The sequence below is a fragment of the Chiroxiphia lanceolata genome, chromosome 7 (genome assembly GCF_009829145.1).
Source record: "Chiroxiphia lanceolata isolate bChiLan1 chromosome 7, bChiLan1.pri, whole genome shotgun sequence".
Lineage (NCBI taxonomy): Eukaryota > Metazoa > Chordata > Aves > Passeriformes > Pipridae > Chiroxiphia > Chiroxiphia lanceolata.
Genome location: NC_045643.1, coordinates 39938054 through 39965373, shown reverse-complemented (window position 1 = coordinate 39965373; position 27320 = coordinate 39938054). Strand labels below are relative to the sequence as shown.

The following is a 27320-nucleotide window of genomic DNA, read 5'->3' as shown; positions in this document are numbered from 1 at the left end:
TCAACCAAATTTGTATGTGGAGCTACTTACATTGCTCACCTTCATGGAACATTGTTTGTTACAAGGACTGAAAAAAAAAATTAAAAATATCCTTCAAGTCATCAATTTATTAGGTTATCAGAACTCATCCTTGTAACCCTAAATGTATTGAGTGCATATGAAATACTGACTGCTTCACTGTACGACATTTTATTCAGCTCTACCAACTAACTCAGAAAGGATTGAACATTTTTATTATAAACTTCAATTCACTTTCTTCAGAAATGAGTTAGAAACATTTTCACACATGCCTGGACCTTCACTTTTCAGATAAATGTCTCAGCTCCATTTCAACTAATTGCTGGAATAATACTTCTAAAGTGTTGGCACTGAATACTCCAATGCCCAAGGTTACCAGAATGGGCACAGAAACGTGCCATTTCATTTGCACTCCATTTTCTTTCAAATCTTACAGATGATAGGCCATCATGTAATACTAGCAAAGTTAACTGTTAAAAATCACATGAGTTCATTTCAGCTGTTAAGGCACATCCTTTCCTCTGCACAAATTAGTTTTTCATAATGTAACAATAAACTACACTCATGGCATTTCAACATATTGCAGTTGTTGCAGATACATTGTTACTGTGGTAATTAAAAAACTAACAAATTTGTAAGAAATACAATTCCAATACATGTATGAGAATTTATTGTATCACCATTCATATAAAGCATTTCAATCCAAAACGGTCAGAAACAATCTTAAATATCTGCATAAGAATTTATAAACATTAGTAAAGATATACCACAGACTACAGCTTTCTATGTTTTCAAGTGTAAGTTCTGGTAGATATCCATGTTTCAATAAAATGGACAATACCAGTAGAGATGCATACCTCTTTTGTCTTTATTTATAAAGAAGTGACAACACTAGAAAACACATTGATAACCAGTGCTTTGAACAGTGAAGGTGGGATCTAAAAAACTCTGATTAAACTGAACAACCTCAGGTCTTTATCAAGTTGCATATCTGCTAGGGATGCTGAAATGCAAGAGTTTACACCTGCAATATTCCATAATGGAACAGCCACATGATATCAAATATAATCTCCAATTTCCAAACTGGTACATAAAAAAGCCATCACCAAGTATTAAAAGACCACTGCAGGTTCTTATTGCTTTTTGAGTTAAATAATAATCTTCAAATAAACCAAACCCCAAACAATTTCTACAATATCTTGCTTATCCTCCTGTTCATTTCTTAACAACGGAAGCAATCAGATATTATATGACGCGGCAAAAGAGGCATTTAAGAACACCCAAACAAAACCTATTTCAGTACATGGACATCCCCCCCTCCCCTTGAAACCCACTATAACCACTTAGTGCCAGCAGAGGAGCAAAGCTCGGTAAGACAAAACCAGAAATCTGACTACAGTAAGAAGGAAACACAAAGGGAGATAAAGCTTCCTTAAATATTCAAAGTCTGATGTCCTCCAAAACAAAGCACATCATCCTCATAATTTAAAAAGGGAAATTGCTTTCTATGTATCTAATCCTCACACATGCTGAGTAGTCCTCAAGTCCACTGAGAGTTCCACTGTGCAGCAGTTTATTTTGAATTCAACAACGCTTCAAAAACTACGGGGATATTCAATGCACTTTTTACTAAGGAGAGGAATAAAACAAATGCATGTTGATGTTGTTCTTGCCAGTTCAGCACTTCTGCAGCAATTCCATTTGTTTCTTGCAGTATGAAAGGTCTACCAGCATCAGTCTTCAGAATCATCTTCAGAAGCTGTTGGAACAACACAGTATAATCAGAAGCCTTGACAAAGGTCTTTGAAATTAAAGCACTTCAGGATAAGCAGAGGAAATAAAGATAATTTTATAATAATAAATGACAGATTGTAATACCCACCCAAACCTGGTGTAATCACATAGATTAATTCTTAAATGCATCTCATGTCTGAAAAATATAGCATTTTCAAATAAAAACTCAACAGTACAAAAGGCAGTGTCCTCCTGCTCTTCTTCCTCAAAGTAAAAGGAAGAAAACCTAATTAAGCCAGAGATTCAACTTTTATGCAGTGTTTACAGTGGCTAATTCCAACAGTAGTCAGAGGAGGATATATTCAATACATGACAGCAGCACCCAACACCAGGGAAAGAAATGACTCACAAAGTTAACAATTTGGATACTAAAATATCTTGAAAGATTCAGCCATCTGAACAAAGACTCTGAAATTTTTAAATATATACACATATATATGTTGCTTAATGCAACTTGGGCCTACTTGGAAGCAGCTTTTCTCTCCAGCCTTGTTCTTTCACCATATGCAAGATGAACATGAAGCCCACATGTGCATAGGATTTTGTTGTTGCAAGGTGAATTAAAGAGACAAATACATACTTGTCGACTACAAAAGAAAAGTCAGTACACACATCTACATCAGGTTTGCAAAGCATTAGCTTGTCTGTAACAGGAATTTAGTAGGTCTTCTTAAGCAAAGTCTGCAGGCAAGAAAGTATTTACACTGAAGTAATTTGTTCCACCCCTGAATACAGAAAGAAAAGCCTGACTCCTTGCTTCTTCAGTTCTTAGCAGACAAATGTAACTGAAGTGCATCAGTGATAAAACTAAAACTCAGTATTCCTCACCTGCAAGTTAAAGGCTGAATCAAATATAGACTAAATTAAGGTGTAAAATGACACTCATTAAGGTTAATTTTTACTCTAATAAGGATGCACATAACTTGAGAATTAATTCAGAACTCTAGCCCACCTTGCTCTGATGCAATATTCATCTTGAACTAAAACTCACACACACACACACACACACACACACACACACACACACACACACACACACACACACTCCCCATTCCTTATAGTACTTCAAATGCATCCTATGCAGTGAAAATTCATATACAAACTTTGAATGTCAACAGACATTCACGCGCATGCTAGGGAAAAAAAAGGTAGATCAACTACCCTTCTACTGCCTATTCATCATGCCTAGAAATAGATCCAGGATATGTTTACCAGAAGTCAGCATAAAGTTTTGAATTTTTGATTTTTTTTTTCAAATGTTGTCACCTTTTCTCTAACACAGAGCCTGACAGCATTAGGAAGAATCATTTTGTTGGTCTGTATAGAGCATAGAATTTTATGAAAAACTGGCAACCTTTACATCTTGTTCATGAGGTGTGGTAGGTCTGATCAAGGAATCCAAACAACCAAAAAGTGCATGTGAAGGGAAAAAAGAAAAGGGAGAAGGCAAAAAAAAAGAAGGGGAAGAGGAAAAAACGGCAAAAGAAGTATGTAACTTAAATGCAGTGAAATTCAACTCTAAATATTTCTTTCCTGCTAAGACTCCTGTAAAAGGCAACAACCTGAAGGTCCACCACTAATCCCCTAATTACGTACTATTAGAATTACAATAACCAACTGTAACTAGTAAGGAATTTTGTAATCACTAGCAGATAACACTTCTGTAGTCTAAACAATTCTATGCTGTTGGGAAATTAATCATGGAGAATTAAAACCGGTTCCCCCTCGGAATAGTTCTACTGATGATGGAAAAAACACTGCTGGGTCAAGTAAAGTTTTCAGTAATTATGTTCATATCATGAATCTTGGCAAGCAGGATTGTACTCATTTAGCTTCGAGTTGATCTAATGGGAGAGGAGGGGAAGAGGGGAAGCACCTACTTTCAATATCTTCCATATGTGCCTGAAGAGTTCTTGCAAGGTTAATAAACTAGAAACAAGGCAGAGAGAAAGTAGTTTAAAAGTTGCAAAGGTATCTGCAGAAATTTGCAACAAGTTAGCAAAGTTTTCTTCACTTTTTACATCCCAAAGCTTCATGCCATATATCGGTTACCCTAACCCATTTGCCCAACTTACAAAAATCAATGCAAAATTTAATATAAATCCCCACACATTAGACTTCAAATTGCTACTGCACAGTAATTTCAGTTTCCACTCTATGTCAAATGTTTCTGGTAGCAGCTAGTGGTATCATCTTCATGTTCTACAGTCTGTAAAACACATCAGTTTTGAAAGCAGCAAATATAAACAAGTGCCAGTTTAATGAATACCATACCTAAAAACCGTAATGCAGAAAAACAATCATGGTAAAGACTTGCATTAGTTGGATTCATTTTATTTAATTCACTATTATTATGACAAAACAGAGTCCTTTGACTTAATGAGATTAATGAAAAATGCATGAATACAGTTAAAAGTTTTTGTTTACACTTAGAATCTTAAGACCAGGATTACTATTAGACAATGGTGGTAGTTTAATGTTGGAAGCATATAGTATCAAACCCCAACCCCCAAATCCCTAGGAATAACATGTCTCAGCCAAGTGGTTTTCTTTCATCACTGGCAATCTACATCACTGTTTCAGTTGAAGTCCAGATGTTGAGACACAGCAGATAAAATGAGTCACCATTGCTTACTTGTATGCTCAGTATCAAACAGCAGCATCAGTGCTCTCACTGGGTTAAAATGCAGTGTCACACACTGAAGTATGTAATGCCTCCTCTGACGAAAATCCAGTAAAAACAACTTCTGTAATACACTCAAGCTGTACTATACTGGATGCTGGCTACTATTAGATTATGTGTCTTTTATATCTCCACACTCGCACCAGGGAAACTGCACATTTCATTTGTGGACGGTGGAATACAAGTTCTACATTAGAAGTGCACAGAAAAGAGGACCACTGTTCTAAGACCTTCAAAGATTAGAGTACAGTCCCGCCTCTTCCCCAATGGCCTAAGGCCTGCTGGCAGTCAACCATTCCAATACCTCTTGGATAAGCTTAATATTGTCATTTCTCTGTATCCAAGTAAAAAAACCCGAAATGATCAGCTTTTCAAGGAGCTCAGTTGACAAAGAGCGCTGATTCATTATCTAGTATCAAATAAACACGTAGAATACTGGATTTCTGAGTGAGTCACTATGCAGAAAGAACTCTGTATGTTGATCTCTTACTTGTAAAATGTGCACTTACCAGGTTTCTATGCCAAGCCATTTAAGTCACAAGAGTACAGTCAAACACAACTAACAGGAGCCTGGACTAATGCCAAAAAGTCCTACTATAGCTATGGTCTGTTTCACAACGTTCATAGTCAAGTACAGATTTAGGCATAGTCCATGAGACAACCACTGCAAGTTCTAGACCTCTGCAATGTAGACTGGCATAATGAGAAAAATTAAATCAGGTAGTCCAACATTCTTAACTGCACGTTTTGTACAGGGAGAGGTTAACCTTCCAGTTTTGCCTAAGTTCACAACAATCACGACAACGTACATGCAAACCAACGAATGACCAACAACCTCGACAAAAAGCATTCTGCAACACAGTAACTGCAATAACGCAGTACCTCCAGTTTCAAATTAAAGACAGTGTTACTGCATTGACAAGCCCAGCCCATTTTAGACCTAAAAGTTTTTTAAAAAGCATATTTCTTGGGTATCTAGCTCCTATGTCACTCGAGGTAACAATCCCTGCCAGAAAATCACTGCATACTTACTCTGACACGTGTGCTGGCCTCGTTGGCAGTTCCTAACATATCAGAAAAGCGCTGCTCGCATAAGTGTAACAACACTACAAGGTAGAGACCAGAGCTGATAAATTCATAGTCTGCCTTAAAGGAGATCAAAGAAACATTCAGAATGTCAGTAATATGTCTGCATATATGATTCGAAAAGTAGAATAAGAATGAGATTTTACTGGAATCATTATATATTTATCTCTACTTGTTCCAAGAGAATTAGGGAAATTAAACACAAAAAAATTTTAATTACTGAAAAGCTGTTTATACTTCTGGTTCTTCCCACCCACCCCAGATTTAACATGTTACCCTTGAAGATAAATAGAGTTCTACAAATTAAATCTCAGTCAGCATGATTAGTTTAGAGGAAAGAATCAGAGTATTATATCACTCAGAAAAATAAAACTAATGAACATTTCTGGCTTCTTCTCCGTGATTCCAATGCTTTACAGAAAGCCAAAACAAAGGAATATATATATTTTAAGAATGCTATGATGTTATAAATATTTTGAGAAATTCCTTTCCCCAAGATAAAGAAAATCTTTAAAAATGCTAGCACTGAACAGGTAATTTAGTCAACTCTTTAGGAAAAAATTTCAAAGTTCTTATTTCTATTAAAGTATAGTGACAGTAACCAATAATCAGTAGTATTAAAACATAAGATGATGGTACCCTCAAGAAAGCCAAGAAAATTTCAGTCTGTCCCGAGTGACAGAGTACTAGGGTAAGAACTTACTCTAAATAATAACAAAAATTAGAGGTTGATGTTTTGCCCCAAAACTGATATCACCTGGTATTTTCTTTCAGCTTCTGAGGTAGGCTTATACATTAGTCTTTATATATTCTCAGAATACAACCCAGAGAACAAGGAAAACCCTCTGAATAAAGTTAATTAAAAACACCAGCTTTGTATTATTTACTCACTTTTAATACTACACAATCCAGTAGTTCTAAGATAATGTATTTTATATAACAAGAGTAACACTAATGGGCCTTTGATTATTTTTAATTTAGGAAACAACTTGAAGGAGCAGTCAGAAGCTGTTAGAAAATAGGTTAGTTTCTATCACTTTAATGAAACAAAAAAAGTTTGTAATGGTACATTTAAAACAACTGCTAAGTGTGTTTAGCTAAAAGCAGCTAAAAGCAAAGACAGCTCATGACAATGTGAAATTCAATCTAATCGTAATAGAATTCACACTGCACCTATGTGACAGAGACAAGGGGCTGCAAAGCTAGATGGCAGATCTGCAACTAAGAAAAAAGAAACACTACACTTACTGAAAGCTCAGCTATAGGAAGCACAGCAGGAAGACAGAATTGGTCTGAATATTGAGGAGAAAAATCTGTTCCATGTTGACATTACTTTCTATGCATAACAGTCCTTCTGAAATAGAGATGCATTTGCCTTCTCTAAAGAAGGCTGCCCTCTCAGCACTAAACCAACACTTACCAAATTAAGTAAAATATACTAACTTGTTCATTTGCATGTGCCCTATAGAGTTCATGAATGTCAAAGTCTTCCAGATTCAGATGCAACTTCTCTTTGCACAATTCACAAGTTGTCACTGCTTCCAAAGAAGAACCTGGTGAGGAGGGGGGCAAAGGGAAACTCAGTGTCAAGATTCAACAACCTATGACACAATCATATAAACATTGCAAACTCTAAGTATAATTTTTGGCTTTAGTTTGCAGAGCAAGGTTAGAAGAAAAGAAAGCCTCTAACATGAATGTAGTGACATCTGCTACTGTCAGATTTTAAATGCTGTGGAATGTTTGTTCTCTATACAGCTGCACCTATTTTGCCTCACATTCATTCTGGATGTGACAAGCCTCTTACTGCAAGTCTGGCATAAAATCACTTCTTGGGCTTTCTGAATTCTAACGTGTAATCCAAATGCACACAAAAGTAAGAAAGAATCTACCAAAACAGTTTAAAGTTATTTTGTCAGAGTAACATTTTGTCTTAAGTACCAGTTTTAAAACAAGCTGCTCCACAAGCAATAAGACGAACAAAGCAAGTTGATGGTGGATTTATGTCTTTACATAGAGTTAAATTCAAATTCATTTCTTCTATAGGCTGAGGCTTCCAATACATCCCTACTCTGATGCATGTCCTCTGATACTGAGTAAAAAAGCAAACAGATGCTAGCACCTTCCTTTGGTAAAACGTATTCCATGCTTTTTGTGTCTTCCACCGAGCCACCTATTTTTAAGTCTTAAGAATACTGTAGATAACTTAGTTACAAACTGGTTAATCAATTTATTACAAAAATTTTTACCCAGTGTGCAATGTCTGAAGTGTTTCTTAAAAAATTATATATGCACTTTGAAGCAGTTTTTGAACAAGCAGTTTTAAAGTGCCTTGAGCAAGAGCTAGTACGTTTAAAAAAAATAAAGTACTTAAGTCTAGTTACAATTGAAAAACATTTCTGGATTTTCAAATTCTTATCGCTCTGCTACAGTCAGCTTGGCTATGTAAGTCTTACAAAAAAGCACAACCATACTCATAAGGAAGGGTGGGGAGCAAACTCCACCCCAAGCTGTACCACCAAAGTGACAGAGTAGTTCTAAAGCTACACTTCTACAATGTTAGATTTTGTCTAATACCTTAGTAGACAACCCCAATAATTCTCTGAACAACAAATACAGTTCTTGGAACTACTCACATGAGGAGCTGCACAGACACACAGCAAGTCTGGAAGTGCCACACTGTTGTTTGTCCCCACTGCTCATTTTTCAACTAAATACCTCAGTAAGTGCAATCCCTCTGATAGGCCTCCCTATACAACCGGAAGTCTACCTTGGTCTAGTCTGCTTTACCTGAATTAATCTTGGACTGCAGCCATTTTTTCATGCACTCCTGGTGAACATATTGCAGACTTCCAGTGCATTTGCATGGCTCTATTAAAAGGTTGTCAGAACTTGCAGAGGACATTTGACAGATTCTGCATAAGTCACCCTCTTCATCTTCAGAATCTTCTAAAAGCAGGCTGAATAGGAAGGAATACCAAAAAACGCTGTAACACATTTCATGAAAGATTTTTATAATGAAAATTCTATTTATCGAACTGTTCTCAAACCTAAGAAGATTAAAAGGAGCTTCTCTAAAGACAGAAGTGAGAATACAGGTGACAGGGGACTGAGTTGCTGCCTGCTCTGAAGGAAAGTTTTCTTTTAAAGTCACAAGTGCAGAAAGCCCTCTCACCTTAAGACAGGTACCTTTTACTATCTCAAAAAAAGTTACTAATTTACCTCTCTTTAATTTTCTGGAGTCTTTCTGGATCTCTTGAAGGTGGTACTTTAGACTTGTCACTTTCTTGTCCATCAGACTGATTCCAGCCAGAGGGTATAATATCTACAGTTATCATAAGATTGTCAGATAGACTGCTTCCTAATGTTGGAGGCACTGCAAAGCGAAAGAGAGAACCGGGCAGAATTCCAGAACTTCTTCTACTGTGGGCTGAATCTGGTGGGGAGGCAGTAGCTCTAGAAATACCAGACACTGCAGGTGTTGGTGGTCTGCTAACAGAAGCCCGAGGAGGGCTACCTGATGCTTCAAGAGAGGTCTCCTCACCTGACTCTCTCCTTCTAAAGACATGTTGTGATCTAGCAGTTGTATCAGAGGTAGAGATCCTTGCGGATTCATCTCTTCCTTCTCTTCTTCTTCTGGAAAAGAGAGGTGTACATCTGTTCCTCAAAGAGGATGACAACCAGGATCCCGTGCTCCTACTTTCAGAGTCTGGTCTGTAGCTTTCCCCATCTGAGTCAGAGTTGCGATTCTGTGAAACTGCTGATAAGCCCCATCTTCGTCCAAGAAAACTAAACCCCTGAGAAGCTTCAGATGACTGAAGTCCTGGAACTTCCGGAGTTGCAGCTCCATTACTACTCGACAGAGTAGAAGCCTGAACTCTTGGGACCACCGTTGACTCTTCAGAGCCTAATGATCTTGTATGCAATGGGTCTTGGCTCGACCTTCGAGAGAAAAATGTAGATGACATACTAGATGCTAAACGGGACAGCAGCTGCCTGGTTGTGCGCCTCCCTTCACTGTCAGCTGCAGGCTCATTCAGTGACCTCTGGGAAGATAAAACCCTTTCAGAACCACTTGAAGGGGTTTCATCTCTAATGGCAGCAAGCGAAAATGCTGGCTGCACACTCCTCTGGGGAAATTCCAATTCATTTCTCCTTTGTCTCGAAGAATAGCTGGATCTCGAAGAGCTCATATTAGAGTCTCTGTTGAAAAAAGATGGCTGATGATCAGAAGGCAACTGGCGGTTCACGGACGCATTCAGCCTCAAAGTGCTTAAGGAGTTTTCTTTTGGTCTTGCTCCCTCTGCATATGAAGAGGCAGGCCTGTCTTGAAGATCTGTTGCAGAAAAGCAGAGGAAAACACTATGACATTATGTGCTCTAACACATCAGGAAACATTCACAGTCAGGTTCAAAAAGGCTCCAAGCAACCTGACCTACTTAAACATGTCCCTGCTCATTGCAGGGGGATTGGACTAGATGGACTTTAAAGGTCCCTTCCAACCCAAAACATTCTGCAATTCTTACAAGCGTATTTTCTGTAATTACTAAGTACCTCAACACACTGAGAAGAATTCCACTGCAGCTGAACTGTAATTAACACTACATGAATCATTTGAGGTGGCTAAAATCAGCTAGTCTCCCTCCTCAAATGGCTAGATTTGGGGGCTGGGGGTGGGAAAAGGGGGGAGGAAGAACAAGCATAGGTAGATGAAGGTAGGAAACAGAAGCTCTCTCTGATTCCGGAATTGAAACCTTTCATGTTTGTAGTTTTGGTAACTTTTTTCTATGGGTTCTGCATTGCAATCACCATTTATTGCTGAAGCTGAGGTTTATGCATCTGGCAGATTCTAACTAAAGAAACATCTGCACAGATGCCAAGCATCCACCATACGGTTTTGATTACACAGTAGGGAACACAGTCACAAGTTATTTTTATAGCACTTAATATCAGCACTACTGCTAGAAATGCAGCATGGACAGTACAAAGCAAGGTTGTTCACTTATCCACTTCTCCCATTAGGCTCTACTAGGTAATCTGAACTGTCCACTTTAATAAAGAAGTGTAGAGTATGATGACATTAAAACATACTCCTCCGCTGAGGCAAGACTGCAGGCTGAAATCTGGAAACAGTTTTTAGCTTTTCCGCTTATCTTCTATAATTATAAAAATGACATTTTTTTAAATTTCTGCATTAAAACCCACCACTGAATACATCTGCAAAAGGTGGTAGATCGAGACTGATGATGAGTTTCCCCAGAAAAAACTCTAGAAGGCCACAACATGCTGAACAGAAAGTGAAAATTACAGCACAGAAGTCCTTACTAGCCCCAGCATTTGCCATGAGACAAACCTCTTGCCTCATGTGAAGTATTTGTTCATTCCTTTTTATTTTCAGTGGTCTAGTGGTTTTCCCTAATACCCATTTGAGAACCCTAATGAAAAGAGATAATATACCATGGGCACCTTTAAGAAAAAAGTTTCCTGGGTCAAATTAACATTATTTCTTTTCCCATACCTAAATACAAAGTGATCTTAACACAAAGTAGAAAAGAGCCCTACTAACTAATCACACAGTTACAGTGGTGAGCACCCATACCACTTTCATATGACTGAATGCATCTACAAGGTAGACCACTCATACATCCTTTGGTGGTTTGGCCAATGCATGCCAAGTGGCCAACTAACCTTATTTAAAAGGATACCTTAAAATTAAAAAGATATTTTGAGTGTTTTGAGTAAAATATTAACATGCCCAGAGAAGTTGTGGACATGCCATCCCTGGAAGCATTCATGGCCAGGCTGGATGTGGCTTTGAGCAAACTGGTAAAGTGAGAGGTATCCCTAACCATGGCAGGGGGTTGGAACAAGATGAGCTTAAAGATCCCTTCCAAACCAAATCATTCTGTGATTCTACAAACATGTTCAGAAACTAGAAGGCATACACAAACTGTAGGTTTACAAGCTTTCAGTTGCACAATACATACATGTTGAAGGTGAAAAGTCACTGTTTCTGTAGGTCGGATCCACCACATTGTTAACAGACAGATCTGTTCGTCTTTCTAACTCTCTTCGCATCACTGATGAAGATCTAGGAATCCTACTGCATCTCCATGAGGAATCTAGAAAGAATAAGTAAATAAATCCCCTATTTTGGTAATCATCCATTAAAGCTGGCACTTGCACATGCATTTTTGTTATTCCATATCAACAGTGAGTTTAACATTACCATTACACTGATTAAGTGGCCAGTGGCAAATATAAAGCCCAGAATAAGCAGCACTCTGCTGATCCTGGCACGCACTTAATCTTGCAGTGAGTTAGTTCTGAAAGCTAAACCAAACGAAAAGTAATAATAGTTTTGTGAAGAGTCAGACCTGTTAACATTCATATAGGACAGCGGAGGAAGAGAAGTAGCATCTTGCTTCCTAATGGTAGCTAGTTCTTACACAGGTTTCACAATATAGCAAAAACAGCAGCTTGAGACTTAGTAAATGCTGCCATTTTACTTGATGCTACTTAATTGCTTCTAAAATTCATTTTCCACAAAGACAGCTGAAGCTTAAATGAAGTTTAGACACAACTTTAAGAACAATTACTAATACTGTATTTATTACAGAGTAAAACAATTCAGTGCCAAAAGGGATCTTATTTTCTACAAACAGCTTCAACAACCACATAGGGAACTGTACACACTTCAGCTGTGAACAAAATTCTTGTTCCAAAAGAATGTTCTTCAATGGTTCTGAAAAATTCACCTTGATTTTGTTCACTGCTAACTTAGAAATCTAATTTAAGCATTCATTGGTCAGCAGTGTAATGACCGACCAATCTAGAAATGGAAAGACGAACAGTCCTACTCCACAGTGAGATATGTTAACAGTTGCCATCTTATTAACAGAGTAAGAAAGCATCATTAATACTAGGTTTTAAGCAAGAACTTATTTTTATTTGGATGGCTGTGAGGTTCCATAAGGAGATATAAAAATAACATTAATCCATGCTCTTAAGGGTAATCTGAATGAAACTAACGGTCTGTTTCAAAATGTTCAAAATGTTCTAGAAATACTTTTAGTGTAAGTTTTTGTAAGTTTTTACTTTCTTTAGCTTTAGATTTTTGTTGGCATATTGATTAAATCCTGTCTATCCAAGTTTCACCAACTTACTTTAAGATAGCTTTAATGAAAATCTCAGGTTTTCATGGAAGAGTTCTTCGAAAATTTCTTTTTGAGTGGCCTATAGAATGAATTTAGGCCCTGCTAAAAAAAGAACTTTCTTCCCTGACCCCTACCCACAGTGCTCTAACCAGCCATGACACTGTGCTTGGAACATATTGCTAAATATGGTAAAGGTTTCTTTTCTGCGCTCCCTGGCACACACTGATGTACCAAGACAATTAGACTCATGAAATAAGAGCAGCTGCACTCATTCTTTCCTTGAAATATTAACCAATTAAGACATATTCGAGCCACGAGGTTCAGCTTTACTGCAAATGGAATGGGTACAGGTAATAATTCTGAAATTACATGAGTACAGCTGGGTTTTCAAAAGACCATGTTAAGAGCATTCTTGGTACTTGGGATACTGCTGTCATTATGAACATACTCTTCCGATAGGCATAAGGTTTTATTATTTAAGAATAATAAAGGCATACTATTTCAAAGCAAATCTTTTAAAACTTGATAAAACCTGATCTCACTACTCAGACAACAGTGATGTAACTCAACTCAAGTAATCAACCTCTCACCTGAAAAGGCAGACAAGCCATTACTTCTCACAGAAGAGGTAGATGTATAAGATAGCTTAGGTCTCTTCGAATCACTGTCTTGCTGCTGTCTTGAATATGCTCCCTGAGTTCTCTCAGACTCACCGTAACACCCAGATGTAAAATGAGAGGAAGAAGACGCTGACTGAAATAACATTAAAAAATAAATTACACAGTATTTCAGATGGGCTTACACTGAACAAAAGTGTACATAACGTAAAACTCACAAAAATAGTATAGAGTAAGTCTTAGATACAAAACCCTTTTCTTTAAAAATAACCCAGGAGTTGTGCTTGCACTCTTGATTAGTATTTCCATGTTTACTGAATACAGTCCTACCAACAAAAGCCAGTTCCTACGACATTCAATATCATTTTTCCTTTATAGATTGATGTGGCTTACAGGGGAAAATATTATAGGATCTTAGAGGCCAAGAATATCAACACAATCAAATACAGCTTTACAGATCTCCAAGGGAACATAATCTTGCTGTCCAGACATAGCCAAAATCGATCAGCAACATTGTTTTATTTAACAGTTTAACCATTCCAACTTCTTTTTTACCAACCTAAAATACAATTAGTTAAGGAGTGAGCTTCAAGTAAACAGGTATATTTTGATTACAATAAGCCCAAGTGCTACTGAAGCAGTTCAGAGTAAAGAACAGGTACAAAACAATTTTTGCAGCGTACAGCACTGAAATAAAACAGTTTTCAGAAACTAGTACCCCAGTACTTAGAAAAAAAATTGGGATAGCCTATAAAGCTGTTTGTCTAGTTACTTGCAGCCAAGGTGTTCATTTTCTACTTGAAATGTTTAAGGTTTATTTTCTCATATATTAAAAAAAAAAAAAAAAAAAAAAGGTGAGATCAATCATAAAGCTCAATTGAACTGTTTTGTCTTCCCCAAAAACTTATCTACAACCAAGCTCCTTTAAGGATCAACCAAACTGGAGTATATGTTATAGCTGTGGGGTGTTATTTTATTATGGTTTTCACTAAGTTTAAGCCACAACACTTTCAAAATAAAAAGTATCTAGGTATTTCTCTCATCCCATCATAAAAGATAGACAGGGAGACACAGAAACTAACAACAAAAACCAAGTACAAGGGTAGGTTATTTTCCCTCGTGAATCCTCTACTTAACGAATCATTTATTTTGTAATTGTTTACTACTTGAGAAGTGGAAGTTTCTGAATGCCTTCTGCAATGTTCACTCCTTAAATTTCATTTAAGAGAAGAATTAACCTTACTGGGGGAAAAAAAGATTTTCATCTTAAAAACTCTATAGCACCAATTAAACTAGAGGTATGTAGACCACTTACAACCACAGACTCCATTTGCATTTACGTACACTGACCACGGCTTCCCCCGAAGGCCAGCACGTGCACACTAGTTCCTCCCTCCCCATTATCTCAGTGTCTTTACCTACAAGCCACTAAGAAAACAAATATCTCTTTAAAGATGTGAACACTCTTATGTATCCAGAAAATGAGCAGAATTTTTACTTGTTCACTACCATCCCATCAAAGTTGCTTACAGTTTTCTGCTTTTCCCACCTTAATATTGCTACAGCAATTTGAAGTGTTTTACTGTCACTCTACAATGTATAAGTATGGCACAAACTAACTACTTTATTTTTGGAGTTACAAAGGCACATTCTGGAAACCAGTTATGACAAGCTGTTAAGGCCTGAGCCTTGAATCTCATGTAAACAACTAAGCCTCCATTTTCTTTCACAGTATAATGTAAGCAGCACATCAGTAAGCACAAGCAGATTATAAACTACACCTCCACAATTAAGTTTCCTAAAGCAGGTCTTCACACCCACCAGCTCTGTGTTAACTCACAGAACTGGTACCATCCAAAACCCACACCCCCTAGAAATACCTGATGGAACAAGCTGAGTATAAATAATATTAATGTTGCCATCCACAGGACTGTAACATGTATCAGGTTCTAATCACCCCCTCCTTTTTTCTTTTTAAATGGACATTTGCAGAGCCACTTGCTTCAAATTTATTTATTAACTCTTACTAAAACTAATATGCATTACTATTTTTATCCTCTGAATAATTTCTTAACACTGCTATCTTCTAGCTTTTGCTCCATCTTGGCTTAGTAATATTGTACTTACCCGGAAACATTACAATGAGCCTCTGCTAGCTGCTTGTCAGATTGGGAAGGCTAAAGCAAAACCCTGGGTTTAAATACTTTTTTCAGGTATTACACATTAACAGTTCTCACCAATCTGCTCCTGCTTCCCAAAAATCTTCCAGAACGTGGATGATCGAGTGTCCCTGAGTAGCGGGTTGGAGAGGACACTGAAAGCTTCCAAGGAGTCTCGCAGGTATCTCTTTCTCCAATTCCCCAGTCTCTACTGGAACTATTCAATACACTGGGTTCCTGAAGAACAACATACTTATTGTATGCATCTCGTAACTCACAAATCAACTCAGTATCCGCTCTGAATATTGAAAATACAGGGAAGTGGAGGTAGTACCACATCTGGAAACCTTTAGTAAGAAACCCCAAGGGATAGTCAAAAAATGAAACAGGCTTAAGAGAGAAGCACTGGCAAAAGGAAAGATTTTTTTTAGTTAAAGTACTTCATAGCAACGATCAGTTCCTTCATCTGTCCTTTCATTTGGTCAGACAGCAAAAAGTGTAAGGCTTTCGAGGCATTATCCCAGCTTAGATACTGCAACAACAGGGCAGAATTAAGTGCCTCACTTTCAAGTGTTAGGCAAAAAACCCCACACATGTAGAAGTCTCCATGACAATAAACGCACCTATCTGGCCACTAAAGCAAGCTACTTGTCTTGTCCGGGCCATCGGTTTTAATATAGAAAAGAGTGGTGCAAAGAGGTGGGGGGAAAAAAGAAAAATAATATTTTGGGGCCTACTAACAGATAATTATTTTTATATAAGGAGCATGATCTGTCCAAGGAAAATAGATTGTATAGCAAATGTAAACTATGTCACCTTAAAAACACTCCTGCAAATTACACAGTATCTTCTCCAACTCTTAAACATTTCCCTTTTACCACTACTTAAGGTTTTTATTTCTCTGCAGTCTATTCTAATGATCTATCATTATGCTATTGGTAGTGAAGGACTGAAAAGTAATCATTATTAATTCCAATTACATTTCATGCAAGCAGCAATAATAAATTTCTGTTTTTCATTACAAAATTGAAACTTTTATGCATCTAAGCTTTTTATAAATCACTAACATTGAAGATCACCATAAAACAGTGAACAGCACTGGGTATAAAACCACTTGGGGTTTCAGAATAAGGTAAATGGGTTACGCAGCCTATTTCAGACACAAATATTGATTCCACAGTTTGAGATGCATAACAGACTTAGACTGTTTGGCAAAACAGTCCTGCAAATAAACAGAGTTTGTTGCATTTCCTGAGAACAAAGTGCTCAAATTATCTGAAGTCTGAGGAAGTCTGCAAGGCAATCACCATAACTGTTCTCTTTTTGTGTTTTCTCCTCCAAAATCAAGAGCTCTAATCCTCCCCTTGGCTACTGAGGCAAGTTTCTAATACCTAAAACAGGAACCATTTAACATAAAAGTATGTCTGTCTTTAAGAGAACCTAAGGGACGAGGCTCTAGGCTACCAGTTACACTGAATTTCAATTAAGAGATGATAACTGAGGAAAGACACTGCAATTTAATTTGCTCCATAGAATAATCATTGAGATTAATAAAATCAATAGAAATAACAGAAATCCAACCATTTTATTAACACTAAGAAGCATTTCTAAGTGATTATTTGTCCATTCTCTTTCTACACACTATTAATACTACAAACACAGTAGTTGCTGTCACCATTTCTTAAAAATCATAGGATTGGGATTTAAAAATCTGAAGAAATATTCATGGCTCATCGTTCTCACAAGCAAAATTAAACCTCATATTTTCAAGTCTCAGTGGGATTCATCATATTTCCAGATTATTCCACATATGGATAATCAGTCTATGGGCAGAAGACTAAACAACTTGAAGATAAAAGTAAAGCTCTCTTAAAATGTTCTTACTATGAGCCATACTTGCAGACTTAATTGATCTTGAAATACCTGCCTTTCCCTTTTCTTTCCAACTGCTAGATTCTGAAGATGTGAGAATTTCTTAAGTGTCTGGATCACCATGCTAAAGACCCTAATTCAAGAACACCACACTCAGACCAGCACAGCTCTGAAAGCCCAGTCATGGAGCTACATCATATACCATCCTAATGCCAAGCAGCTTTTGGGAGCTGAGGTACCTCTGCATGGGCTCATTTCTTTAAAGGATGTCCCAGCGCCAACACGGAGAGAAAAAAAAGCAACAAACTGGGAATCAAAAAAGTGGCTTTAAGAGAAAGCAGATTATCAGGTATGATGTCAGGAATCCTCAAACCAATTGCTATATCTGAAACAACAACAACAAAAAAAAACCCAAAGCAAATGAACAACAACAACAAAAAAATCTGTTTGCTTTCTTCCTTCAGTTCACTTTAAGACTAGTTAACACCCCTGGTGAGTACTTAACAATTAAAGCACTACCTAATGTAGTCTATTTTGGTGTCGATCTTGGGTCTAAGTAGCAGAAAAATGTGATGGGGAAAAACATTCAGAACAATTTTATAGACTACATTTGACACTATCCTGCCATTAAAAAAAAAAAACACATTAAAATTCATTTCTCACAAAATGTTTACTATGTTGTAACATAAAGCATAGGAATTTTTTTCTCATACCATTACACTAATTTGATTTTTATATTGTAAATCACCTAGAAACAACATTGTATCACATACATCTGATTAGTTTACAATTAACCTCTTTGTTCTGCCTCCTCAGACAAGCAGAGGCTAGTCCCCAGACTGATCTCAGAAATGCATGACATACAAGAATTCACACCTATACAAAAAAAATGGAAAGAGAACAATAGAAACCTTTCTTATTTTTTTAGCCCTAGTCAAAACCAAATACTCAAATTTTGACTGCTCTGTCCCAAAAGTTTGAGTTAAGCTACAATCAAAGATTCTCTCTACAGAAATTACTCTGTATTTAAAAGCCAAATCCCCAAGTTCCCTTTCATCTTTATACCCAAAGCATTATTGATAGTTATGCATTTTTTCTTATGAACGACAAATCTTAAATGATTGGTAGCTGAAGTAGCTCTTAAATATTTTAAGGTAGGCTTCTGAATGGATTAACAAATGGAAAACACCTGTCCTTTCCATTCCTATCTGACTGGACTTAATCTTATTTAGACTATTTGTTTCTTCATGCCCCAGCCTCTGTAGTCTTAACTTGCAAGCACTAATATAATTTGTTCCTACCTGCTCTCTAAGTACCAAAGGTTAGTCAAGAGAGGGAGCCTCCCTATGCTTTTATCACTAAGCACTAGTCTTGTGTAACAAGGTCTCAGACTACCTTCTATGAACTGAGAGTGGAAAGAAGGGATACAACATAATCTTCTATACAAATATTTTCCCCTAAATGTTATAAAGATCATTCCTCAGATTAGAAGCACTTTGCTCAACAGGAAATAGTCAAAAGAATACGCAGTGCAGTGAACACGTCGCAGTTTGTGTAATAAACTAAATAATGTAAGGTACATTGTGTTAAAATTTCTTAACAGTAGTAACACATCAAACTTCACAGAAGCAGTTCAGCTGAAGACTCGTCTTCTGATCAACAGCTTTCAGTATATGTACACTGCACGTGGACTGTGTCCATAAATTCCTACAAAAGAGTAAGACTGTTTGATTTGGTTTTGCGGAGCAAACAGCCAGTGAAAAACACGGGGGAATCCAAAAACCAAAACCAACTGATGATTGCTTGCCCTTACACATTCCCTATAGCCTATATACTAATGAACGTGTGTATGCCAGGGATAACAAAAACGTAACACACATATGTGTACTTGTGCTAAAAATAATGTTCCATTACTTGTAAAACTGTTTCTGAAAAAGGCATTATGTAACACAACGGTCCAGATAGCTTGTCAGCAGGGACCAAACTCATAACGACTTTTTTAAAAAATATGAACATTTAATCACAGAGTTAAGTTTCTGCAATTTCAAAGATCAAAATGGGCTTACATTTCTGGGCCCAACACTGAGGTGAGAATTGCTGACAGGAGCAGAAGCGAACTACTAAGGTAATTGAGTTGAACTGCTATCTGTGTCTTCCAAGTGCCCAAAGTAATTTCTAAAGTAGTTTAATCTCTACTTCCCATAATACTCCTCCAAAAGTGGAAGTACCTGCACAGTGTGAGCACTTCCTCTTGAGCATGGCTCCCTGCCCCCAAAAAAGCAGTTTGGTCAGTGTGAAACGCTGCATGTGAACCAACCAAAGGCCTTTCCCTCAGTCCTGTCTATGGCACACAGAGCCCAGCTGCACCAGCACACTGACATGCTAAGTGTTTAGGCTGAGGGGAGCCTAAAGCTCCTCTTCTCACCTTCACAAAACGCAAACACAGGAGGTGCTGCAGAGAGGCACAGCCTCATTAACTCAAAACACAGTCCTGTAATTTCTGCATCATCAACACATGGAGTGTAATGTCCTATACACACCTAAGTTCAAACAAAACCCTCACCTCACCCCCCCAACAGAAAACTCCATTTAGCCAGGTTTACAATGGCAGTGACTCATGCCAAAACAGATCCACAGTATCAGGATGCCCCTTCAATCATCAAACAGGTGATTTCTAAAGGTGCAGCTACAAACACGAGCAGGTAAAAATAGAAATATAGAACTACCAGTTCACAGATTACTGTCACTGCCCTGGTTATTAAATTCTTGTACTTCAGAATTTTTTTTGTCTGAGTTTGGGGGCTTTTCTTGGTTAAAAAAAAAAAAAACCAAAACACTTGAAATTAATTTATACTCTACAAAAAGAAAAAAAACCACATTACCTGGTATCCAGATTCTAATCTCCATGAAGATTCTCTTGCACTATATGCACCAGTTAAACTGTTTCCAGTCAATGTCCTAGATCCTAGGGAAGAGCTGGAAGCCTGAACAGATATCCTGCGAGGAATTCTTGAGGGTTTTGACTCCATTCTTTGTATCCTGTACAAGGACACACTGATTATTTTTTCTCCTATAAGCAGGGACCTCATGCAAAACAGGCACAGTCTTTCTGAGTGTAACATAAATATGACTCACATACGAGTATTAAATACACAGCACTTTGGTCTGACTGTGCATCAGTAAAATGGGGAAACGAGCTCTCACCCTAGCTTTTGTAACCTCTCCTTTACATCTCCTCCCGTTCCACGTTAGAAAACTAGAAATACAGCCCCTTTTGCTATACTTATTTTATTACAATATACTCTTACTATTATAAATATTATATACATATATATAATATATACAGATAAAATATATAAATATATTCCCTTAAGAACCCCACGGCATTCATATTAGCACAAAATGAGTCAGGAAGAAAGTACTCAGATTTCTTAAATTTATATATTACATTTTTGCTAATGAACTGTATCTCAATACTTGCAGAAATTATATTCAGACTTATTTTTCAGGGTCAAAGTCATGAAACTTCACCTCCCCGAGAAAAACCATATCTGCAGTCTCCCTGCCTTTAACTTCTCCAAGGATAACTCCCATGCAAGTTAACATATGCAAAGGAGCACATGCTATCTCACAGGTGCATATATAAATTTAACTTTGACTCGCTGAGTATTTATTTGCTCTTTTGATATTTCTAGGCATTTCAAAAGAAATGCTGGTGCCTTTTTCCCCTGCGAAGTGACCCCATAGTCAACCTCGTCCTTGAAATAGTATCTTGAGTTAGTGTCTCTCTAAAACTCCGGATAGCTACCTAACTGGCCTGCTTATATGCACAGATTTTTCCTCCTCAGGATGGTACAGACAAGAATCAGACCACAAAAGGTAGCTCTTAAAATAAAAAATTTAAGAGAACTGCAGTATCCTCAGTGGCACAGTACTGCATAGCATGTGAACTGAGTACACAGTGAAGAGCAGCATGATAACTATCAACTCAAACAGATGACCAAGAATTCCATTGGTACAAGGTGAGTTGCAGAAGTGGTAAAATTCTGGCTTAACCTTCTAAGAATAGGAGTAAGCTTTACTAATTTTTGAAAAAACCCTACCCATCAGCAAAGTACACTTTTTTCCACAGTTCAGCCACTGTCTGCAAAAAGCAACTGCATCAATCCTGATGTACCTCATGTCTGGCTGCAGTTTCAAGTTGAGTTCACATACTCAGGGCTTCTAATCTTTGCTAAAGTCATGCTGCATTACATATTGTACCTGGCAAAAGCCAGTTTGTACAGAACTCCGTTGACCAAACAGCTGGGACAGCTGAGGTTAATTTCCGTAACAGAGGACTTTTTTAACTACTGTTCTCCTGCATGTTCAGTTGCCAGCTTTACAACAGTCCTCAAAACACAAAGTAGCCTAAATGCCTAATCCTGCAAGTAGGACTTTTAAAATATAAAGCACACCAAGGAACTGTTTATTTTTGTGTACTGGGTTGTATTAAGGAGAAGCATATCAGCTTCTAGACCATGCTTCTGACATTAGCAACCCCTTAGTATTCACCAGAGACATCATCAGTTAAAAAAGATCTGGTCAGGAATCTGAAATTCTCACCTGTCTAACTTTGCATTAGTAACCTGAAATAATTAATTAATTAAATTTCCCAGATCACATTTAAATCCCAAGGTAAATATTAAACAATTTATGCAATTCTCAAGTTGTAAACGCAGCTCTATCAATAAGAATGTTCTAAGCAGTGTTTCAAAGTTCAGAAGAAACTGTTAATCATGGAAGTTTAAAAGAAATTAAGGAAAATCTAATAATCTAAGCTATAACATTTCAGGTGGATCCTCAGTGCAATAAAATGTAGCAATCCTAAACTGTAATGTAATTTAAGCTTCAGAGTAATCTGCCATAATGTGCACTGCAAGTCTAGTACTTGGATGAAGCTGCACTGAGTTTGAAAAAGTAACTATCAAAGTTGCAAACTGTGAAACTAAAATAATGTCACAGTGTATGCTGGACAGGACAGCTGTACGTCTTGATGACATCTGACACTCAAAGCACTGGTCGTCTGTGTTTTACACTGATATAAAATATAAGGAACAGACACACAGAAGAGTAGATCCAATTCTGTACTATAAAATATAAGGAACAGACACACAGAAGAGTAGATCCAATTCTGTACTATTAAGTACTTGACAGAGTGCCAGTATTATTCCCTTTATTATGGATCAATTTACTTCTGAATCACTTTGAATCACTTTGTTTCAGATAGGTGTGGAACCAGACAAATTAAATAATATAGATAAAAGTCAGACAGAGACACATATAGAAAACACAAAGGTTCAAAAAGAAGGGATGGAAGCTCTTACTGGTAGAAAATGTCTAGATGAACCAGGGGAGGATAAAGAAGTGTAAGAACAGCTTCAAGACTAAATTAGAGATCATCTAATACTGATAAAATTGCCACCCACGGAACAAACAAAACACAAGCATTCAGACTGAAAAGGATAGGGTGGAAGAGTGGACACCAGAACCAACTACCTCCAGAAGCTGAAACGGAGTCCAAAATTAGCAAATTACTTCTTCAGACACACACAGGCACAAGACTAATTTTCTCCTTTCTAAGGTAACCCCTAGAGGACAATGTTATCCATCGGCCTAATCTTGTAAATTAGCACAGGCTGTGATTTTAACCCTAGTAAGTCAGGATGATATTATCTATATAATATTATTTTTCTTCAAGTAAAGAAATCTTGCAGAAACTACATACACAAAAAAAGTGTTAAAATAAGATTAAGGCAGTACACTAGAAAATGCAAGATTTTAATTTCAGTTTATGCATACACATTATGGTTAACCTCTTGAATACAACTGCACATTTTTTCTGCAGTACTGATCTCAGACAGCAAACAATCTGCTATAAAGATCTGCTATAAAGATCAATTGGAGTAGCGCAAGAAAAGGCAAGAGAAATCCTGCCTTGTTTGATGCAGAAGTGAAAAGACGCTGAATAAAAGGCCTTATGGTCTAGGCAAAGAACTTCTGTTCAAGGAAACTGGATTTTACCTTTGCCTTTCAACAAAGATTCAGTGATATGGGGCATGTCATCCAGATTAATTAAGATTTAATTTTTTTAAAAACCACAACCAAAGAGCTCTTCAATTTCTGGCCATCCATCATAAAATTCACTTGCAATCCAGTGAGCAGAAATCATAGAATAGTTTCTGTTGGAAGGGATCTTTAAAGGCCATCTAGTTCAACCCCCCTGCAATAACCAGGGACATCTTCAACCAGACCAGGTTGCTCAAAGTCCTGTCCAACCTGACCTTGAATATATCCAGAGACAGAGCATTCACTACCTCTCTGGGCAACCTGTGCCAGTGTTTCCCCACCCTCATCGTAAAAAATGTCCTCAAAGTTAAACCATTACTTCTTGTCCTATCACAACAGGCTCTACTAAGTGTCTGTCCCCATCTTTCTTACAGGCCCCATTTAAGTACTGAAAGGCTGCAATAAGGTTTCCCCAGGCTGAACAGCCCCAACTCTTTCAGCCTTTCCTGTCTTACCCAGCTGGACAGAGCTGCAACTGAAGTCAATGGAGCCATGACATGAATTTACTAGCCAGATAAAACTAGATCTAGGCATCTCAACTCTGGTGACCAACACCAGTAAGGGGTCTCTTGGCAGGGGGTGTTCAGAGTTCTCTGAAAAGCATTTTAAGCACTGTACCTTGAAAGCCTGAGAAGCAACTCTCTTCACAGTTCAGCTGAATACACCCAAAACACATACAAGGCTTATGCTCATCATGGTAACGCAATGGGGTTGGTCACAAATAAGGTGAACATGCTAAGCTATCAGAGAACACAGGACAGAACCAGACAATGGTCTCACAATAAAAATCAATTACATTATTAAAGCCACACTAGTACTTGTCTGCAAGGGGAATATTGTGCTTGTATACAGTATTTCAGAATGAGAATGGTTCCCTTTTACAGGATCAGCGTCTTAAGGATTTTCCTGAATGAGCACAAAGGCACTCAAACTAAAACCTCAAGCATTTTGTTTACACACACACAGGAATTCAACAAACCCCAAGTGGTAATTAACACGCTGTAATGAGTTCTATAATGACAATGTAGTCAACTCCATTTACACAGAAGGTAGTGAGACCAAAAAACTTAATCTACTTCTCTGAGGAAATACTAATAATATAAGAATAGAAATTGTGCTGTAGTCTGAACTGATGAAAAAGCCTGCCGCTGCCAAACAGAAAAGGAACATCTTACTCAAATATCACACCTGTCGTGTCCTTCACTGAGTAACCTCAACACACTATCCTGGCAAAACATAACTCTGGTTTCTCTATTGTTTTGACTGTACTCACTCTGGTACCCAACAACAGAGAAATGAGAAAGGATATAGCAGGATGAGAAGCACTCTTCTCACCAAAGCAACATATTTCATCAACTTATGCCATCTTACACTACTTAGCAATCAAAACCTCATAAAAAAATCTGGAAACTCTAGTGGCTCCTAGAATAATATGTGATGCCTCTCAAGACTCAGTCAGAAACCAAGTTCTGAAATAAAACTTTAAAGTCATACCTGTGAAACAAATGACCAACTTGTAACAGGAGGTGGAGCTGAACAGCCTATTTTGAGTGCACAGCTCAAATGTCCTGCCCTTCTTGATGTCATCCCTTTAACGACATTATAAAACATCAACTAGACCTAACACAGACATGGATAGAGATAACAAAGACAGAAAAGATTCAAGAACTCTTTGTGGGAAAGCAACGCGATTTCAAAAGATAAAAATAACAGACGGCAAATATTTCTCTTCTACTTTGACCTTCTCCACTGATATATAAGGAGCGCTTTTAGGCAGTCTTGTCTAGCAGTAAGGAAAGTATTTACCAGCTTCCACGATTTCTACTAACTTTTCTAGCTTTAAGCTTTTAAGCATTCCTGTACCCTCTATCAGAGGAAAGCATGAGCTTCACTACCAGCTCCTAAATCCAAGTCTTCTACTTGGAACTATGAAGTGACACTTCTACCTAAGACTCAAACTGTCACATCTACATGTTTTTGTGTGGTCTAAGATAAAACTACTCATAAGACCTTCTCCCAAGCTACTTGTGCTCACGTGTCTTCCTCAGTGTTTACTCACAATCACGTTTTCATGACAAACAAAATGGAGTTTGCGTGTCTTTGAGGCTGTGCAATTCTTCATTCGAAGTATTTTCTCAACCTTCGATGCAGAAAGGCTGACAAATAACTCAGCAGCCCCGCAGGAGCCCCGCGAGCAGCAAGAATACTTACGAATGCCGACGGCTCCCGGGCCGCAGCGGCCGGTGCCGCGGAGCGGGGCTGCTCCCGCAGAGTCGCCAGGCCCCGCACCGTCCCCGCCACGCGCGGGGAGCGGCCCGGCCCGCACGGCAGGGGCTGCTCGGGGGGCACCGGGGGTGTTCCACACGGCCTCGCTCCGAAAGCGGCCGCGGAGCCAAGCGGCCGTGGGGGCGAGAGCGGATGGAAGGGCGGCGAGGCCGGGCCCCGCACGGCACAAAATGGTTCCCCTGGCCCTGGCGCGTGGCCGCCGGGCCGTGCCAGGCCCCGCAGCAGGCGTGGGCCCGGCCGGGCCGGGCCGCAGCGGGCGCCGCGGACGGTCCGTACTCACCTGCCGGGGCGGGCTCGGAGCCGCAGCGGCTCCGCGCGCGCCGCGCCGGACCCGCAGTGCAATGGCGGCCGCGACACCGCCGCTGCCAGATACGGCCGCGCCCCGCCCGCCCGACTCTCGCGAGAGCTGCGGGGGCGCGGCAGGACCCGCGGGGGGCGAGGCAGGGGCGGTGCCGGGAGCGCGCACAGGGGCGGGGCGGGGCGGGGGCGGGAGCGCGCACAGGGGCGGGAATGGGACATAGGGCCGGGAATGCGACACAGGGGCGGAAACGGGACGCGGGGCGGGAACGGGATACAGGGGCGGGAACGGGACACGGGGCGGGAACGGGGCACGGTACGGGGCCGAGGGACGGGCATAGGGGCGGGGGCGGGGACGGGAACGGGGCACGGGGCGGGGCCGAAGCACAGGGGCGGGGCACAGGGGCGGGGCCGATGCGCGATCCGGGGGCGGGGCACAGAGGCGGGGGCGGGCCCAGGGGCGGGGCAGGGCCGGGGCCCCGAACGGAGCCGCTCCCAGTCGCAGCCGCGGTTCCCGCAGAGCGGAGCCGGTCCGGAAACCCTCGCGTGTTAAGGACAGGGCTGCTTTATCTGCGCGGAGCAGCATCACCAGAGACATCGGAATCGACTTCCACGTTCAGCCTTAAAACTGCAGCAGAGGCTTTGAGTTTTCTCCCTGTGCCACACAGTCCTGAATCCCGTGCTGTGAATGATCCCACCGTCTCTCGTGAGCGGGCACCGCAGCCTGGGTTTGGTTCGGGCTCCCTGGAGGACACGGCGGGATGGGGCTATTGGATGCGGCCCCTTCAACTGCAAGGCAACAGAAATACCATTCATTTTAATTGTATTGAGGCTCCAGTTTTGTCCTCTTAAAAGTAACAGACAAGGGCAGACGGCTTTACTTGAGGGAAGATCTTGCATGACGCAGGAAATCAGGCGGTAACCTTGGCAAATCTGAGAATACCAAGTCTTCACGTAATCACAGTTTAGATCCTGTGTCCCTGCCCACTACGGAACGCAGCAGAGGGTTTGCTCTGCTGTTTCTGAACCAGACTCTGAAGAAGGCAGGTTGTGTTATTAGGAGGATCTAGACTTGTGTCCCTGCAGTTGTTTCAGTATTTTACTGATCCAACATCCATCTGTCATCAGTCTCCGGCAGGGCTTTCCTGAATCCCAGTATCCCAGCGAGTGCCCTGGGTTGCATTGTTGCAAGTCAGATAAAGGGCTGTGCAACAGTAGCAGTCTGACTATTCTTTGAGAGAGG

General features: G+C 39.3%; 1 protein-coding gene across 6 annotated transcripts; it reads right to left on the bottom strand.

The window, feature by feature from the left end:
* Positions 1 to 660: 660 nt before the first annotated feature.
* On the bottom strand, positions 661 to 26166 carry MARCHF7 (membrane associated ring-CH-type finger 7). Of its 6 annotated transcripts, none has more exons than XM_032692750.1 (11): positions 24989 to 25185; positions 20269 to 20425; positions 15593 to 15751; positions 13329 to 13491; positions 11569 to 11703; positions 9126 to 9917; positions 8804 to 8957; positions 8372 to 8541; positions 7025 to 7134; positions 5528 to 5641; positions 661 to 1777 (listed from the first exon to the last, which is right to left on the bottom strand). In XM_032692750.1, the coding sequence occupies exons 2-11, from the start codon at positions 20413 to 20415 to the stop codon at positions 1592 to 1594; spliced, it is 2130 nt and encodes a 709-aa protein (XP_032548641.1). In that variant the 5' UTR covers positions 20416 to 20425; positions 24989 to 25185; the 3' UTR covers positions 661 to 1591. The 6 variants fall into 6 exon arrangements, with proteins under 6 accessions (XP_032548641.1, XP_032548638.1, XP_032548639.1 ...); XM_032692749.1 differs by adding an exon at positions 3693 to 3741 and having other exon boundaries at positions 666 to 1777; positions 8804 to 9917; positions 24989 to 25187; XM_032692747.1 differs by lacking the exon at positions 24989 to 25185 and adding an exon at positions 26061 to 26166 and having other exon boundaries at positions 8804 to 9917.
* Positions 26167 to 27320: the final 1154 nt, after the last annotated feature.

Coding starts and splice junctions, on each gene's coding strand:
- MARCHF7 (XM_032692747.1), bottom strand. CDS start 20,415: ATGGAGTCAAAACCCTCAAGAATTCCTCGCAGGATATCTGTTCAGGCT. Junction 9,918..11,568: donor TGACTTTTCACCTTCAACAT/GTATGTATTGTG, acceptor TTTCTGCAACAG/ATCTTCAAGACAGGCCTGCC. Junction 7,135..8,371: donor GCAGTCCAAGATTAATTCAG/GTAAAGCAGACT, acceptor CCTCCTCACCAG/GTTCTTCTTTGGAAGCAGTG.